The 18,063-nt window shown below is 43.6% G+C and overlaps 1 protein-coding gene across 1 annotated transcript in view; it reads left to right on the top strand.

Moving 5' to 3' along the window:
* grin3ba (glutamate receptor, ionotropic, N-methyl-D-aspartate 3Ba) overlaps positions 1 to 18,063 on the top strand; it is a 494,405-nt gene that overhangs the window by 306,385 nt on the left and 169,957 nt on the right. Inside the window, exon 5 of the mRNA XM_061969217.1 lies at positions 12,352 to 12,588. Coding sequence (XP_061825201.1) covers positions 12,352 to 12,588 — 237 coding nt within the window. The remainder of the gene's footprint in view (positions 1 to 12,351; positions 12,589 to 18,063) is intronic.

The following is an 18,063-nucleotide window of genomic DNA, read 5'->3' as shown; positions in this document are numbered from 1 at the left end:
ATGCATTAAAAATGCCATGTCTTTCATAATATTAGTGAACGATAGACAAAATAAAAATTAAAAAAGTGCTGTTTCCCTTAAAAAAAGGTCAATAATTCATACCAACGTTGATATTGATTCATTATTATTACAAATGGTTGTCAAAGTGTACCAACTTATCGGAATACCTACTCAGACGACTTCTGTCCAGGCGAGATGTGTTAGTTATGATCTAGAATAAACGTGCAGGGAAGCGAGGAAGCAGCAGACCACTCCATGATGTAAACATAGGCACACACGGAAGTGATTACGTCGCCGCTATAAACAGTTTGTCTGTGTTAGCGCTTATAATAACAATATCACTAATACGTGGTTAATATTCAAGTCAGGAAATGTAAATGGAGTATTGTTGGCGGTTTTTGAATGATTATTTATTGGATTTTATGGGCAAAATAGTGGAGCTCCCATCGGCTTTTATTTATTTTATTATTTAATATTTAGAATGCATTAAAAATGCCATGTCTTTCATAATATTAGTGAACGATAGGCAAAATAAAAATAAAAAAAGTGCTGTTTCCCTTAAAAAAAGGTCAATAATTCATACCAACGTTGATTTTGATTCATTATTATTACAAATGGATGTCAGAGTGTACCAACTTATCGGAATACCTACTCAGATGTCTTCTGTCCAGGCGAGATGTGTTATTTATGATCGAGAATAAACGTGCAGGGAAGCGAGGAAGCAGCAGACCACTCCATGATGTAAACATAGGCACACACGGAAGTGATTACGTCGCCGCTATAAACAGTCTGTCTGTGTTAGCGCTTATAATAACAATATCACTAATACTTGGTTAATATTCAAGTCAGGAAATGTAAATGGAGTATAGTTGGCGGTTTTTGAAAGATTATTTATTGGATTTTATGGGCAAAATAGTGGAGCTCCCATTGGCTCCGCTGTAAACAGACTTTTATTTACATTTATTTAATATTTAGAATGCATTAAAAAAAAACATGTATTTCATAATATTAGTGAACGATAGGCATTTTTTTTTTTTTAAAGTGCTGTTCCCCTTAAAAAAGGTAACTAATTCTTACCAACGTTGATTTTGATTCATTATTATTACAAATGGTTGTCAAAGTGTACCAACTTATCGGAATACCTACTCAGACATCTTCTGTCCAGGCGAGATGTGTTATTTATGATTTAGAATAAACGTGCAGGGAAGCGAGGAAGCAGCAGACCACTCCATGATGTAAACATAGGCACACACGGAAGTGATTACGTCGCCGCTATAAACAGTTTGTCTGTGTTAGCGCTTATAATAACAATATCACTAATACTTGGTTAATATTCAAGTCAGGAAATGTAAATGGAGTATAGTTGGCGTTTTTTTGAATGATTATTTATTGGATTTTATGGGCAAAATAGTGGAGCTGCCATTGGCTCCGCTGTAAACAGACTTTTATTTATGTTTATTTAATATTTAGAATGCAATAAAAATGCCATGTCTTTCATAATATTAGTGAACGATAGGCAAAATAAAAATAAAAAAAGTGCTGTTTCCCTTAAAAAAGGTCAATAATTCATACCAACGTTGATTTTGATTCATTATTATTACAAATAATTGTCAATGTGTACTAACTTATCGGAATACCTCCTCAGACGTCTTCTGTCCAGGCGAGATGTGTTAGTTATGATCGAGAATAAAAGTGCAGGGAAGCGAGGAAGCAGCAGACCACTCCATGATGTAAACATAGGCACACACAGGAGTGATTACGTCGCCGCTATAAACAGTTTTTCTGTGTTAGCGCTTATAATAACAATATCACTAATAATTGGTTAATATTCAAGTCAGGAAATGTAAATGGAGTATTGTTGGCGGTTTTTTAATGATTATTTATTGGATTTTATGGCCAAAATATTGGAGCTGCTATTGGCTTCGCTGTAAACAGACTTTTATTTACGTTTATTTATTATTTAGAATGCATTAAAAATGCCATGTCTTTCATAATATTAGTGAATGATCGGCAAAATAAAAATAAAAAAAGTGCTGTTTCCCTTAAAAAAGGTCGATAATTCATACCAATGTTGATTTTGAGTCATTATTATTACAAATAATTGTCAAAGTGTACCAACTTATCGGAATACCTACTCAGACGTCTTCCGTCCAGGCGAGATGTGTTATTTATGATTTAGAATAAAAGTGCAGGGAAGCGAGGAAGCAGCAGACCACTCCATGATGTAAACATAGGCACACACGGAAGTGATTACGTCGCCGCTATAAACAGTTTGTCTGTGTTAGCGCTTATAATAACAATATCACTAATACTTGGTTAATATTCAAGTCAGGAAATGTAAATGGAGTATTGTTGGTGGTTTTTAAAATATTATTTATTGGATTTTATGGGCAAAATAGTGGAGCTCCAATTGGCTTTTATTTATTTTATTATTTAATATTTAGAATGCATTAAAAATGCCATGTTTTTCATAATATTAGTGAACGATAGGCAAAACAAAAAATAAAAAAGTGTTGTTTCCCTTAAAAAAGGTCAATAATTCATACCAACGTTGATTTTGATTCATTATTATTACAAATGGTTGTCAAAGTGTACCAACTTATCGGAATACCTACTCAGACGTCTTCCGTCCAGGCGAGATGTGTTATTTATGATCTAGAATAAACGTGCAGGGAAGCGAGGAAGCAGCAGACCACTCCATGATGTAAACATAGGCACACACGGAAGTGATTACGTCGCCGCTATAAACAGTTTGTCTGTGTTAGCGCTTATAATAACAATATCACTAATAATTGGTTCATATTCAAGTCAGGAAATGTAAATGGAGTATTGTTGGCGGTTTTTTGAATGATTATTTATTGGATTTTATGGTCAAAATAGTGGAGCTGCCATTGGCTCCGCTGTAAACAGACTTTTATTTACATTTATTTAATATTTAGAATGCATTAAAAAAAAACATGTATTTCATAATATTAGTGAACGATAGGCAATTTTTTCTTTTTAAAAGTGCCGTTCCCCTTAAAAAAGTTCAATAATTCATACCAACGTTGATTTGATTCATTATTATTACAAATGGTTGTCAAAGTGTACCAACTTATCGGAATACCTACTCAGACGTCTTCCGTCCAGGCGAGATGTGTTATTTATGATTTAAAATAAAAGTGCAGGGAAGCGAGGAAGCAGCAGACCACTCCATGATGTAAACATAGGCACACACGGAAGTGATTACGTCGCCGCTATAAACAGTTTGTCTGTGTTAGCGCTTATAATAACAATATCACTAATAATTGGTTAATATTCAAGTCAGGAAATGTAAATGGAGTATAGTTGGCGGTTATTGAAAGATTATTTATTGGATTTTATGGGCAAAATAGTGGAGCTCCCATTGGCTCTGCTGTAAACAGACTTTTATTTACATTTATTTAATATTTAGAATGCATTAAAAATGCCATGTCTTTCATAATATTAGTGAACGATTGGCAAAATAAAAATAAAAAAAGTGCTGTTCCCCTTAAAAAAGTTCAATAATTCATACCAACGTTGATTTTGATTCATTATTACTACAATTAATTGTCAAAGTGTACTAACTTATCGGAATACCTACTCAGACGTCTTCTGTCCAGGCGAGATGTGTTATTTATGATCTAGAATAAAAGTGCAGGGAAGCGAGGAAGCAGCAGACCACTCCATGATGTAAACATAGGCACACACGGAAGTGATTACGTCCCCGCTATAAACAGTTTGTCTGTGTTAGCGCTTATAATAACAATATCACTAATACGTTGTTAATATTCAAGTCAGGAAATGTAAATGGAGTATAGTTGGCGGTTTTTGAAAGATTATTTATTGGATTTTATGGGCAAAGTAGTGGAGCTGCCATTGGCTCTGCTGTAAACAGACTTTTATTTATGTTTATTTAATATTTAGAATGCATTAAAAATGCCATGTTTTTCATAATATTAGTGAACGATAGGCAAAATTAAAAAAAAAAAAGTGCTGTTTCCCTTAAAAAAAGGTCAATAATTCATACCAACGTTGATTTTGAGTCATTATCATTACAAATGGTTGTCAAAGTATACCAACTTATCGGAATACCTACTCAGCCGTCTTCTGTCCAGGCGAGATGTGTTATTTATGATCTAGAATAAACGTGCAGGGAAGCGAGGAAGCAGCAGACCACTCCATGATGTAAACATAGGCACACACGGGAGTGATTACGTCGCCGCTATAAACAGTTTGTCTGTGTTAGCGCTTATAATAACAATATCACTAATAATTGGTCAATATTCAAGTCAGGAAATGTAAATGGAGTATTGTTGGCGGTTTTTGAAAGATTATTTATTGGATTTTATGGGCAAAGTAGTGGAGCTGCCATTGGCTCTTATTTATTTAATTTTTTAATATTTAGAATGCATTAAAAATGCCATGTCTTTTATAATATTAGTGAACTATTGGCCAAAACAAAAATTAAAATGTGCCGTTCCCCTTAAAAAAGGTAAATAATTTATACCAACGTTGATTTTGATTCATTATTATTTTTTGAGCAAACAAAATTCTTAGGCATCCAGAAGGGCCTCACTTAAAAAAGTGTTATAAAATGTTATTTTCAACGCAAAATATTTCCAAGTAGAATTTCTGAAGTAATTGGAGCCTTCAATAGGTCCTTAATTCATAACAACATTGATTTTGATTATACAACAAATTATATAACAAATCCTTTTCAACTTATATTCAATTGAATAGACTGCAAAGACAAGATATTTCATGTTCACACTGAGAAACTTTCTTATTTATTTGCAAATAATCATGAACTTAGAATTGAATGGCAGCAACACATTGCAAAAAAGTTGTCACAGGGGCATTTTTACCACTGCGTCACATGGCCTTTCCTTTTAACAACACTCAGTAAAGGTTTGGGAACTGAGGAGACACATTTTGAAGTGGAATTATTTCCCATTCTTGCTTGATGTACAGCTTAAGTTGTTCAACTCTGTTGTGGTATATTAGGCTTCATAATGCGTTGCACATTTTCAATGGGAGACAGGTCTGGACTACAGGCAGGCCGGTCTAGTACCCGCACTCTTTTACTATGAAGCCACGCTGTTGTAACACGTGCAGAATGTGGCTTGGCATTGTCTTGCTGAAATAAGCAGGGGCGTCCATGATAACGTTGCTTGGATGGCAACATATGTTGCTCCAAAACCTGTATGTACCTTTCGGCATTAATGGTGCCTTCACAGATGTGTAAGTTACCCATGTCTTGGGCACTAATACACCCCCATACCATCACACATGCTGGCTTTTACACTTTCACCCTAGAACAATCCGGATGGTTCTTTTCCTCTTTGGTACGGAGGACACGACGTCCATTGTTACCAAAAACAATTTAAGATGTGGTTTTCGTCAGACCACAGAACACTTTTCCACTTTGCATCAGTCCATCTTAGATGAGCTCGGGCCCGGCGAAGCCGGCGGCGTTTCTGGGTGTTGTTGATAAATGGCTTTTGTTTTGCACAGTAGAGTTTTAACTTGCACTTACAGATGTAGCGAGCAACTGTAGTTACTGACAGTGGTTTTCTGAAGTGTTCCCAAGCCCATGCGGTGATATCCTTTACACATTGATGTCGGTTTTTGATGCAGTACCGCCTGAGGGATCCAAGGTGCGTAATATCATGGCTTACGTGCAGTGATTTCTCCAGATTCTCTGAACCTTTTGATGATATTACGGAGCGTAGATGGTGGAATCCCTAAATTCCTTGCTTGAGAAATGTTGTTCTTAAACAATTTGTTGTTGACAAAGTGGTGACCCTCGCCCCCGTCCTTGTTTGTGAATGACTGAGCATTTCATGGAAGCTGCTTTTATACCCAATCATGGCACCCACCTGTTCCCAATTAGCCTGTTCACCTGTTGGGATGTTCCAAATAAGTCTTTGATGAGCATTCCTCCACTTTCTCACTCTTTTTTGCCACTTGTGCCAGCTTTTTTTAAACATGTTGCAGGCATCAAATTCCAAATGAGCTAATATTTGCAAAAAATAACAAAGTTTACCAGTTTGAAGGTTAAGTATCTTGTCTTTGCAGTCTATTCAATTGAATATAAGTTGAAAAGGATTTGTTGTTATTGACCATTTACACAACGTGACAACTTCACTGCTTTTGGGTTATGTATATCATTGCAAATGTCACCTGTATGCTTATATAATCCACTTTTTATGCACTTTGCACACTCTTGTTTTAGCATCTCCTGTCTTACTCGGCTTCTGCGTTCATGTCGCAGCGATACGCTCCGCCACCGCTTGATTTTTTCACCCTTTGGCCCCGCTCATCCAGCAACAGGGGTTCATTAGTGTGTGAATAATTAGTTTCGCTTTTTTTTTCGCGGAGCCTATTAATTATGGAAATGCAACAAAAAAAAAAAAAGGAGCAGCAGTTTAGGACACAATAATGGCTTCAGAGAGAGTCGGCGTCTGAGCGCAGCCCGGAGACGTTGCAGCAGTTATTCTTTGATTTGTTAACATCGCCCTCCGCGGCTGACACCACCAAAAATGCATAATGTGATATGACAGTAGGGAACCGTTTCCGAGTCGGAGATACACTGTTTGAAAAAGGGAGAGAAAAAAAAAAAAAGCCTCTCTCACCATTTACACAACTGATGAATTGTGCCAAAAGAAAAGTAGACGGGAGATTTTTACTATCTAATTATGGCTGCTTGTGTTTACCGACAAGCTCCTCCATAATGCTCGTATAAATGTGTTTTTACAGGCCGGTGGTAAAAGTATGATGTGTATATGATATGTTTGCACAATACTCTTTTATTCCAGGGAAAAGCTGACTCTGGAAAAAAACAAAACAACATCTTGTAACCAAATCGAGAGTTTTATTTTAGCTAAGGAAGTTGTAGTATTGGTGAAGGCTTCACATTCAATAAGATACACTGAATTGATTCACCAAAACTAACCTGTTATACAGGAGGAAAAAGCACACATATGTGGGCTTTGTACCGAGGATGTCGTTGTGGCTTGTGCAGCCCTTTGAGACACTTGTGATTTAGGGCTATATAAATAAAGATTGATTGATTGATTGATTGACATTGGGCTGCCACTCCACACAGACGTATTACTGTTACAAAACAAAACAAAAAGAGGCCAAACTCAGAATAGTTTTGACAGACTGTCAGACCGTCCAACACTGGCCCATCATCCTGTCAGACCGTCCAACAGTGGCCCATCATCCTGTCGGACCGTCCAACACTGGCCCATCATCCTGTCAGACCGTCCAACACTGGCCCATCATCTGTCAGACCGCCCAACACTGGCCCATCATCCTGTCAGACCGTCCCACACTGGCCCATCATCCTGTCAGACCGTCCAATACTGGCCCATCATCCTGTCAGACCTTCCAACACTGGCCCATCATCCTGTCAGACCATACAACACTGGCCCATCATCCTGTCAGACCATCCAACACTAGCCCATCATCCTGTCAGACCGCCCAACACTGGCCCATCATCTGTCAGACCGCCCAACACTGGCCCATCATCCTGTCAGACCGTCCAACACTGGCCCATCATCCTGTCAGACCGTCCAACACTGGCCCATCATCTGTCAGACCGCCCAACACTGGCCCATCATCCTGTCAGACCGTCCAACACTAGCCCATCATCCTGTCAGACCATACAACACTGGCCCATCATCCTGTCAGACCGCCCAACACTGGCCCATCATCCTGTCAGACCATCCAACACTGGCCCATCATCCTGTCAGACCATACAACACTAGCCCATCATCCTGTCAGACCATACAACACTGGCCCATCATCATGTCAGACCATACAACACTGGCCCATCATCCTGTCAGACCATCCAACACTGGCCCATCATCCTGTCAGACCATCCAACACTAGCCCATCATCCTGTCAGACCATACAACACTGGCCCATCATCCTGTCAGACCGTCCAACACTGGCCCATCATCCTGTCAGACCGTCCAATACTGGCCCATCATCCTGTCAGACCGCCCAACACTGGCCCATCATCCTGTCAGACCATACAACACTGGCCCATCATCCTGTCAGACCATCCAACACTAGCCCATCATCCTGTCAGACCTTCCAACACTGGCCCATCATCCTGTCAGACCATCCAACACTAGCCCATCATCCTGTCAGACCATACAACACTGGCCCATCATCCTGTCAGACCATCCAACACTAGCCCATCATCCTGTCAGACCATACAACACTGGCCCATCATCCTGTCAGACCGTCCAACACTGGCCCATCATCTGTCAGACCGCCCAACACTGGCCCATCATCCTGTCAGACCGTCCAACACTGGCCCATCATCCTGTCAGACCATCCAACACTAGCCCATCATCCTGTCAGACCATACAACACTGGCCCATCATCCTGTCAGACCGCCCAACACTGGCCCATCATCCTGTCAGACCATCCAACACTGGCCCATCATCCTGTCAGACCATCCAACACTAGCCCATCATCCTGTCAGACCATACAACACTGGCCCATCATCCTGTCAGACCATCCAACACTGGCCCATCATCCTGTCAGACCATACAACACTGGCCCATCATCCTGTCAGACCATCCAACACTGGCCCATCATCCTGTCAGACCATACGACAATGGCCCATCATCCTGTCAGACCATACAACACTGGCCCATCATCCTGTCAGACCATCCAACACTAGCCCATCATCCTGTCAGACCTTCCAACACTAGCCCATCATCCTGTCAGACCATACAACACTGGCCCATCATCCTGTCAGACCGCCCGACACTGGCCCATCATCCTGTCAGACCATCCAACACTGGCCCATCATCCTGTCAGACCATCCAACACTAGCCCATCATCCTGTCAGACCATACAACACTGGCCCATCATCCTGTCAGACCGTCCAACACTGGCCCATCATCTGTCAGACCGCCCAACACTGGCCCATCATCCTGTCAGACCGTCCAACACTGGCCCATCATCCTGTCAGACCGTCCAATACTGGCCCATCATCCTGTCAGACCTTCCAACACTGGCCCATCATCCTGTCAGACCATACAACACTGGCCCATCATCCTGTCAGACCGTCCAACACTGGCCCATCATCCTGTCAGACCGTCCAACACTGGCCCATCATCCTGTCAGACCATACAACACTGGCCCATCATCCTGTCAGACCATCCAACACTGGCCCATCATCCTGTCAGACCATACAACACTGGCCCATCATCCTGTCAGACCATCCAACACTAGCCCATCATCCTGTCAGACCATACAACACTGGCCCATCATCCTGTCAGACCATCCAACACTAGCCCATCATCCTGTCAGACCTTCCAACACTAGCCCATCATCCTGTCAGACCATACAACACTGGCCCATCATCCTGTCAGACCGCCCAACACTGGCCCATCATCCTGTCAGACCGTCCAACACTGGCCCATCATCCTGTCAGACCGTCCAATACTGGCCCATCATCCTGTCAGACCTTCCAACACTGGCCCATCATCCTGTCAGACCATACAACACTGGCCCATCATCCTGTCAGACCGTCCAACACTGGCCCATCATCCTGTCAGACCGTCCAACACTGGCCCATCATTCTGTCAGACCGTCCAACACTGGCCCATCATCCTGTCAAACCATCCAATACTGGCCAATACAGGACGTTTCAATTGTTCACAGACTGGTCGCGCTCATCAGAATGACAAGACACTTCCGGTCTGCAGGTGATAGCATTCAATTGGGAAGAAATGCCCTACTGCCCCCTACTGACCAATGTGAATATTGATAAATGTGTAATGACAGCTCCAAAAACGAATTCAAACCACAAAAAAAATAAATAAATCAACACAAAAATGTGACACATTATGGGTGGGTCACATATGCATGTACAGTAGATGGCAGTATTGTCCTGTTTAAAAGTGTCACAACATTGCTGTTTACGGCAGACAAACTGCTTTACGGTAGACACTGTTGTTGTGTGTTGTCAACACGTCACTCAGGTCCGCCTGAATTTCGGGAGTTTTTCGGGAGAAAATTTGCCCCGGGAGGTTTTCGGGAGAGGCGCTGAATTTCGGGAGTCTCCCGGAAAATCCGGGAGGGTTGGCAAGTACGCCAAACGGTGCCTGTAACACGGCAGTAAAACGGCTGATCAAACAAAATAGAAGTAGCTGGCTCTCCAATCAACTAAACAGACTCAATAAGTCCACGGTGAAGTCTTGGTGAATTTAACTGAGGGATTTGTGAAACTCAACAATACAAAAAGAATGCCGTCATAAGTTAATAATACTAGACTCAGACACTCGTGAACGTGCTAGCATATTAGCTAAAGCTAACCATGCTAGCGTCATTACATTACGATTCCGACCATGACACCTCTAATTTAGGTGTATTTTCTATTTGTCAGTGAACGATGCAGAATATGGCCATTTCAAAATATTGCAACTAAAGTGTTTGTGAGTTGTAGTTTGTAAATGAACACTGAAATTCAAGTATTTACTTTATTTATATATATATATATATATATATATATATATATATATATATATATATATATATATATATATATATATATATATATATATATATATATATGTCTTAATAAGGTTATCCAAAAAATAGTGCTCGATACCGTAGTAGAGCGCAATATATGTATGTGTGGGAAAAAAAATCACAAGACTATTTCATCTCTACAGGCCTGTTTCATGAGGGGGGGTACCCTCAATCATCAGGAGATTTTAATGGGAGCATTCGCATACCATGGTTTATATAGGGCACAGAGTGGGTGGGTACAGGCTGGCCTAGGGGCGTGGTGACAACCACCCACCCACCACCACGAAAAGAATACCTACCGGAATCAATAAAAGGCTATCGATGCTGTCATCTAGCAAAGCTGAATTTGACCAAGCAACCCCCCCGTACCAAAAAGCCCTTGATGAAAGCGGATACAATTTCACCCTCACCTATGAACCCACGCCAGGAAACCAGCCAAAAAAGAACAGAAAACGAAACGACATCATCTGGTACAACCCCCCATACAGCAAAAACGTCTCAACGAACATTGGACACAAATTCCTCAATCTGATTGACAAACACTTTCCCAAAGACAACACCCTAAGAAAAGTATTCAACAAGAACAACATTAAATTGAGCTACAGCTGCATGAACAATATACGACAAATCATCTCAAACCACAACAAAACAATTGCAAATGAGCCGTCGACCCCCAGTCAGAGCGACTCCAAAACCAACAAAGCATGTAACTGTCGAAAGAAACCTGATTGCCCCCTCAACGGGGGGTGCTTACAAACATCAGTTGTCTACCAATCTAAGGTAATACGCAAGGACATTAACACATCCGACACATATGTAGGATTAACCGAGGGTGAATTCAAAACCAGATGGAACAATCACAAGGCTTCTTTCAGGAACAAAAACCTGCGAAATACCACAGAACTCAGCAAACACATTTGGGACCTCAAAGACAATAATGTTGAATATTCAATAACATGGCAAATTCTTGCATCCAGCACACCTTACAATAGTGGTAATAAAAGATGCAACCTTTGCTTGAAAGAGAAACTGTTTATTATTTACCGTCCAGACCTGTCATCCCTCAACAAGCGCAGCGAAATTGTAACGACATGCCGCCATAGACGGAAACACCTCCTAGGTAACACATGAGCCAATCACCACGCCCCTAGGCCAGCCTGTACCCACCCACTCTGTGCCCTATATAAACCATGGTATGCGAATGCTCCCATTAAAATCTCCTGATGATTGAGGGTACCCCCCCTCATGAAACAGGCCTGTAGAGATGAAATAGTCTTGTGATTTTTTTTCCCCACACATACATATATATATATATATATATATATATATATATATATATATATATATATATATATATATATATATATATATATATATATATATATATATATATAGCTAGAATTCACTGAAAGTCAAGTATTTCTTATATATATATATATCTTAACCACGCCCCCAACCACGCCCCCGCCCCACTCCCGACCACGCCCCCACCTCCCGTGGTAATGGCTCCCATTTTTATAGTCTTTGGTATGACTCGGCCTGGGTTTGAACTCACGACCTACCAATCTCAGGTCGGACACTTTAACCACAAGGCCACTGAGCAGGCTTAATAAAGCAACTTTTTGTTCAGCAAAAAAGTTGTTCTCTTTTGATCCAGCCGCACTGTCCTGTCGCCCTTCTGCCCGGGAGGGGGTGACAAGACCGGAAATACACATCACAATATTTGTATGACATTAATTCTAGACAACGACGGTCAATATCTCAGTTGTTGTATTTTTTTTGCAGGTCCGCAGTCAGGACACCGCCGCCCCGATCGGAGCCTTCATGTGGCCCCTGCACTGGTCCATGTGGGTGGGCATTTTTGTCACGCTGCACCTCACCGCCCTCTTCCTCACCCTATACGAGTGGAACAGCCCCTTCGGCATGACCCCCCATGGGAGGAACAGGATGCGCATCTTCTCCTATTCCTCCGCCCTCAACCTCTGCTACGCCATACTGTTCGGACGCACCGTCGCCACCAAGGTAACGCCGCTCTTGTCTTCTCCATCCATATGTGGTGGGTGTGGAGACGTGATGAAGGTAGAATACGACGTGTTTCTTTGAGAGCAAGAAAGCCGCGAGGGTGTTTGAGAAGAGGATTTAAGAGGGTTTGCAGCACAATCTAATAATCAGAATGAAGCAAGGAATCATGCAGAGACAAGGCATTCGACCGTGTACCCCGGGAAGTCCTGTCGGGAGTGCTCAGAGAGTATGGGGTAACGGACTGTCTTATTGTGGCAGTTCGCTCCCTGTATAATCAGTGCCAGAGCTTGGTCCGCATTGCCGGCAGTAAGTCGGACACGTTTCCAGTGAGGGTTGGACTCCGCCAAGGCTGCCCTTTGTCACCGATTCTGTTCATAACCTTTATGGACAGAATTTCTAGACGCAGTCAGGGCGTTGAGGGGATCTGGTTTGGTGGCTGCAGGATTAGGTCTCTGCTATTTGCAGATGATGTGGTCCTGATGGCTTCCTCTGGCCAAGATCTTCAGCTCTCGCTGGATCAGTTCGCAGCCGAGTGTGAAGCGACTGGGATGGGAATCAGCACCTCCAAGTCCGAGTCCATGGTTCTCTCCCGGAAAAGGGTGGAGTGCCATCTCTGGGTTGGGGAGGAGATCTTGCCCCAAGTGGAGGAGTTCAAGTACCTCGGAGTCTTGTTCACGAGTGGGGGAAGAGTGGATCGTGAGATCGACAGGCGGATCGGTGTGGCATCTTCAGTAATGCGGACGCTGTATCGATCCGTTGTGGTGAAGAAGGAGCTGAGCCGGAAGGCAAAGCTCTCGATTTACCGGTCGATCTACGTTCCCATCCTCACCTATGGTCATGAGCTTTGGGTCATGACCGAAAGGACAAGATCACGGGTACAAGCGGCCGAAATGAGTTTCCTCCGCCGAGTGGCGGGGCTCTCCCTTAGAGATAGGGTGAGAAGCTCTGTCATTCGGGGGGAGCTCAAAGTAAAGCCGCTGCTCCTCCACATCGAGAGGCGCCAGATGAGGTGGTTCGGGCATCTGGTCAGGATGCCACCCGAACGCCTCCCTAGGAAGGTGTTTCGGGCACGTCCGACCGGTAGGAGGCCACGGGGAAGACCCAGGACACGCTGGGAAGACTATCTCTCCCGGCTGGCCTGGGAACGCCTCGGGATCCCCCGGGAGGAGCTGGACGAAGTGGCTGGGGAGAGGGAAGTCTGGGCTTCCCTGCTTAAGCTGCTGCCCCCGCGACACGACCTCGGATAAGCGGAAGAAGATGGATGGATGGATGGATGGAGACAGGTGTTATGGGCTGTATTCTAGTTACAAATCCAAACTACGTTCTAAAAATCCTCTATTTATTAGGAATGTCCCTATTATATCATTGTCGCTGAGGGAAGGGGGTAATCTCGACAACTCCAGTTAGACACAATATATGATTATACAAAAATGCAAATATGTTGACACTTGGTGCTATCGCCCAGTCTCTGCTTTGTCTGCATCCCAGTACCCAATGTTCGGCCTCTGGCAGTCAGCAGGCCGAGTACTGGTGCTATCGCCCAGTCTCTGCTTTGTCTGCATACTTTATAGCAACAGCCCTTAAGCATAAAGTTATGATAATAATATATACATTATTATTCTAACATTTCCCTCGTGTTTATCACATAACTTCCCCAGAATCTTCTTATCCCCAATAACTTCTTCTTCTCTGCTACGCCATACTGTTCGGACGCACCGTCGCCACCAAGGTAACGCCGCTCTCGTCTTCTCCATCCATACGTGGTGGGTGTGGAGACGTGATGAAGGTAGAATACGACGTGTTTCTTTGAGAGCAAGAAAGCCGCGAGGGTGTTTGAGAAGAGGATTTAAGAGGATTTGCAGCGCAATCTAATAATCAGAAAGAAGCAAGGAATCATGCAGAGACAGAGTTCAATTTAGTTTGAGGAGACAGGTGTTTTGGGCTGTATTCTAGTTACAAATCCAAACTAGGTTCTAAAAATCCTCTATTTATTAGGAATGTCCCTATTACATCATTGTCGCTGAGGGAAGGGGGTAATCTCGACAACTCCAGTTAGACACAATATCATCATAGCAGTCTGTCGGGTGCGACAATGACTGTTTCATTTCGGTCGGATCATAGTCCTCCACTCAGCCCGGTCTTTTGCCTTCAGCTGCCAGGTTGCAGTGTCGATCTTCAACCTTGGTAACCCGGGCGACGTCCGAGCCGGTATGGCATCTATTTCTCCTGACCATTTTCATGAAACTGCTTGCAAGAGGTTTCAAGTACTGCTAGCTTTTGCGGGACTAACAGCACATACTTGGCGAATAGAGGTTTCTCAGGGGCAAGGCCAGGCCAAGACAGACTGATTCCACGACTCGTTGCAGCGACTGACCAGATGATAGGTTTGTCTATCTCTGCTCTTGTGTAGAGTATGTCGCTATGCTCTGACTGGCATGGTCCACCACAGACCTTGTGACAGTAGCATGATTGAAAACTGCCAGGATGTCCAGTCTCACCCAGAAGCCGTGATTTGTCTTCGGGGTTTACTCCCTTAGCCTTTGGTCAACCAAGACCTTAACCACAAGGCAGTGGTAAACACGTCGTAACCCTGAGGAGGGAGGCTACCAGGTGCTACACCTTGCCCAAGGGTGACCTGGGGTTTTCTGTCGGGGTTGTCCATCCCCTAGCCTTTGGTCAACTTAGACCTTAACCACAAGGCAGCGGTAAACACGTCGTAACCCTGAGGAGGGAGGCTACCAGGTGCTACACCTTGCCCAAGGGTGACCTGGGGTTTTCTGTCGGGGTTGTCCATCCCCTAGCCTTTGGTCAACCAAGACCTGCCTGCAAGGCAGCGGTGACTCATGGAGGGCGGGGTCGTCAGAGCCCGTGCAGTAACCAAACTGCCCACTGCCTCACAATATATGATTATACAAAAATGCAAATATGTTGACACTTGGTGCTATTGCCCAGTCTCTGCTTTGTCTGCGTCCCGGTACCCAATGTTCGGCCTTGGCAGTCAGCAGGCCGAGTACTGGTGCTATCGCCCAGTCTCTGCTTTGTCTGCATCCCGGTACCCAAAGTTCGGCCTTGGCAGTCAGCAGGCCGAGTCTAGACACAACACTGATAAAGAGGCTGGCAATATTTTGGATTGCTAGCTCTGCACAAATACAAAAATATCACTTCAGCATAATTGACAATACGTTATAGCAACAGCCCTTAAGCATAAAGTTATGATGATAAAATATACATAATTATTATAACATTTCCCTCGTGTTTATCACATAACTTCCCCAGAATCTTCTTATCCCCAATAACTTCTTCTTCTCTGCTACGCCATACTGTTCGGACGCACCGTCGCCACCAAGGTAACGCCGCTCTCGTCTTCTCCATCCATATGTGGTGGGTGTGGAGACGTGATGAAGGTAGAATACGACGTGTTTCTTTGAGAGCAAGAAATCCGCGAGGGTGTTTGAGAAGAAGATTTAAGAGGGTTTGCAGCACAATCTAATAATCAGAAAGAAGCAAGGAATCATGCAGAGACAGAGTTCAATTTAGTTTGAGGAGACAGGTGTTTTGGGCTGTATTCTAGTTACAAATCCAAACTACGTTCTAAAAATCCTCTATTTATTAGGAATGTCCCTATTACATCATTGTCGCTGAGGGAAGGGGGTAATCTCGACAACTCCAGTTAGACACAATATCATCATAGCAGTCTGTCGGGCGCGACAATGACTGTTTCATTTCGGTCGGATCATAGTCCTCCACTCAGCCCGGTCTTTTGCCTTCAGCTGCCAGGTTGCAGTGTCGATCTTCAACCTTGGTAACCCGGGCGACGTCCGAGCCGGTATGGAATCTATTTCTCCTGACCATTTTCATGAAACTGCTTGCAAGAGGTTTCAAGTACTGCTAGCTTTTGCGGGACTAACAGCACATACTTGGCGAATAGAGGTTTCTCAGGGGCAAGGCCAGGCCAAGACAGACTGATTCCACGACTCGTTGCAGCGACTGACCAGATGATAGGTTTGTCTATCTCTGCTCTTGTGTAGAGTATGTCGCTATGCTCTGACTGGCATGGTCCACCACAGACCTTGTGACAGTAGCATGATTGAAACTTCCAGGATGTCCAGCCTCACCCAGAAGCCGTGATTTGTCTTCGGGGGTTTACTCCCTTAGCCTTTGGTCAACCAAGACCTTAACCACAAGGCAGTGGTAAACACGTCGTAACCCTGAGGAGGGAGGCTACCAGGTGCTACACCTTGCCCAAGGGTGACCTGGGGTTTTCTGTCGGGGTTGTCCATCCCCTAGCCTTTGGTCAACTTAGACCTTAACCACAAGGCAGCGGTAAACACGTCGTAACCCTGAGGAGGGAGGCTACCAGGTGCTACACCTTGCCCAAGGGTGACCTGGGGTTTTCTGTCGGGGTTGTCCATCCCCTAGCCTTTGGTCAACCAAGACCTGCCCGCAAGGCAGCGGTGACTCATGGAGGGCGGGGTCGTCAGAGCCCGTGCAGTAACCAAACTGCCCACTGCCTCACAATATATGATTATACAAAAATGCAAATATGTTGACACTTGGTGCTATTGCCCAGTCTCTGCTTTGTCTGCGTCACAGTACCCAATGTTCGGCCTCTGGCAGTCAGCAGGCCGAGTACTGGTGCTTTTGCCCAGTCTCTGCTTTGTCTGCGTCCCGGTACCCAAAGTTCGGCCTTGGCAGTCAGCAGGCCGAGTCTGGACACAACACTGATAAAGAGGCTGGCAATATTTTGGATTGCTAGCTCTGCACAAATACAAAATTACCACTTCAGCATAATTGACAATACTTTATAGCAACAGCCCTTAAGCATAAAGTTATGATGATAAAATATACATAATTATTCTAATATTTCCCTCGTGTTTATCACATAACTTCCCCAGAATCTTCTTATCCCCAATAACTTATTCTTCTCTGCTACGCCATACTGTTTGGACGCACCGTCGCCACCAAGGTAGCGCCGCTCTCATCTTCTCTATCCATATGTGGTGGGTGTGGAGATGTGATGAAGGTAGAATACGACATGTTTCTTCGAGAGCAAGAAAGCCGCGAGGGTGATTGAGAAGAGGATTTAAGAGGGTTTGCAGCACAATCTAATAATCAGAAAGAAGCAAGGAATCATGCAGAGACAGAGTTCAATTTAGTTTGAGGAGACAGGTGTTTTGGGCTGTATTCTAGTTACAAATCCAAACTACGTTCTAAAAATCCTCTATTTATTAGGAATGTCCCTATTACATCATTGTCGCTGAGGGAAGGGGGTAATCTCGACAACTCCAGTTAGACACAATATATGATTATACAAAAATGCAAATATGTTGACACTTCGTGCTATCGCCCAGTCTCTGCTTTGTCTGCATCCCAGTACCCAATGTTCGGCCTCTGGCAGTCAGCAAGCCAAGTACTGGTGCTATCGCCCAGTCTCTGCTTTGTCTGCATACTTTATAGCAACAGCCCTTAAGCATA

The sequence above is a fragment of the Nerophis lumbriciformis genome, linkage group LG08 (assembly GCF_033978685.3).
Source record: "Nerophis lumbriciformis linkage group LG08, RoL_Nlum_v2.1, whole genome shotgun sequence".
NCBI lineage: Eukaryota > Metazoa > Chordata > Actinopteri > Syngnathiformes > Syngnathidae > Nerophis > Nerophis lumbriciformis.
This window is presented reverse-complemented; position numbering and strand designations above follow the sequence as displayed.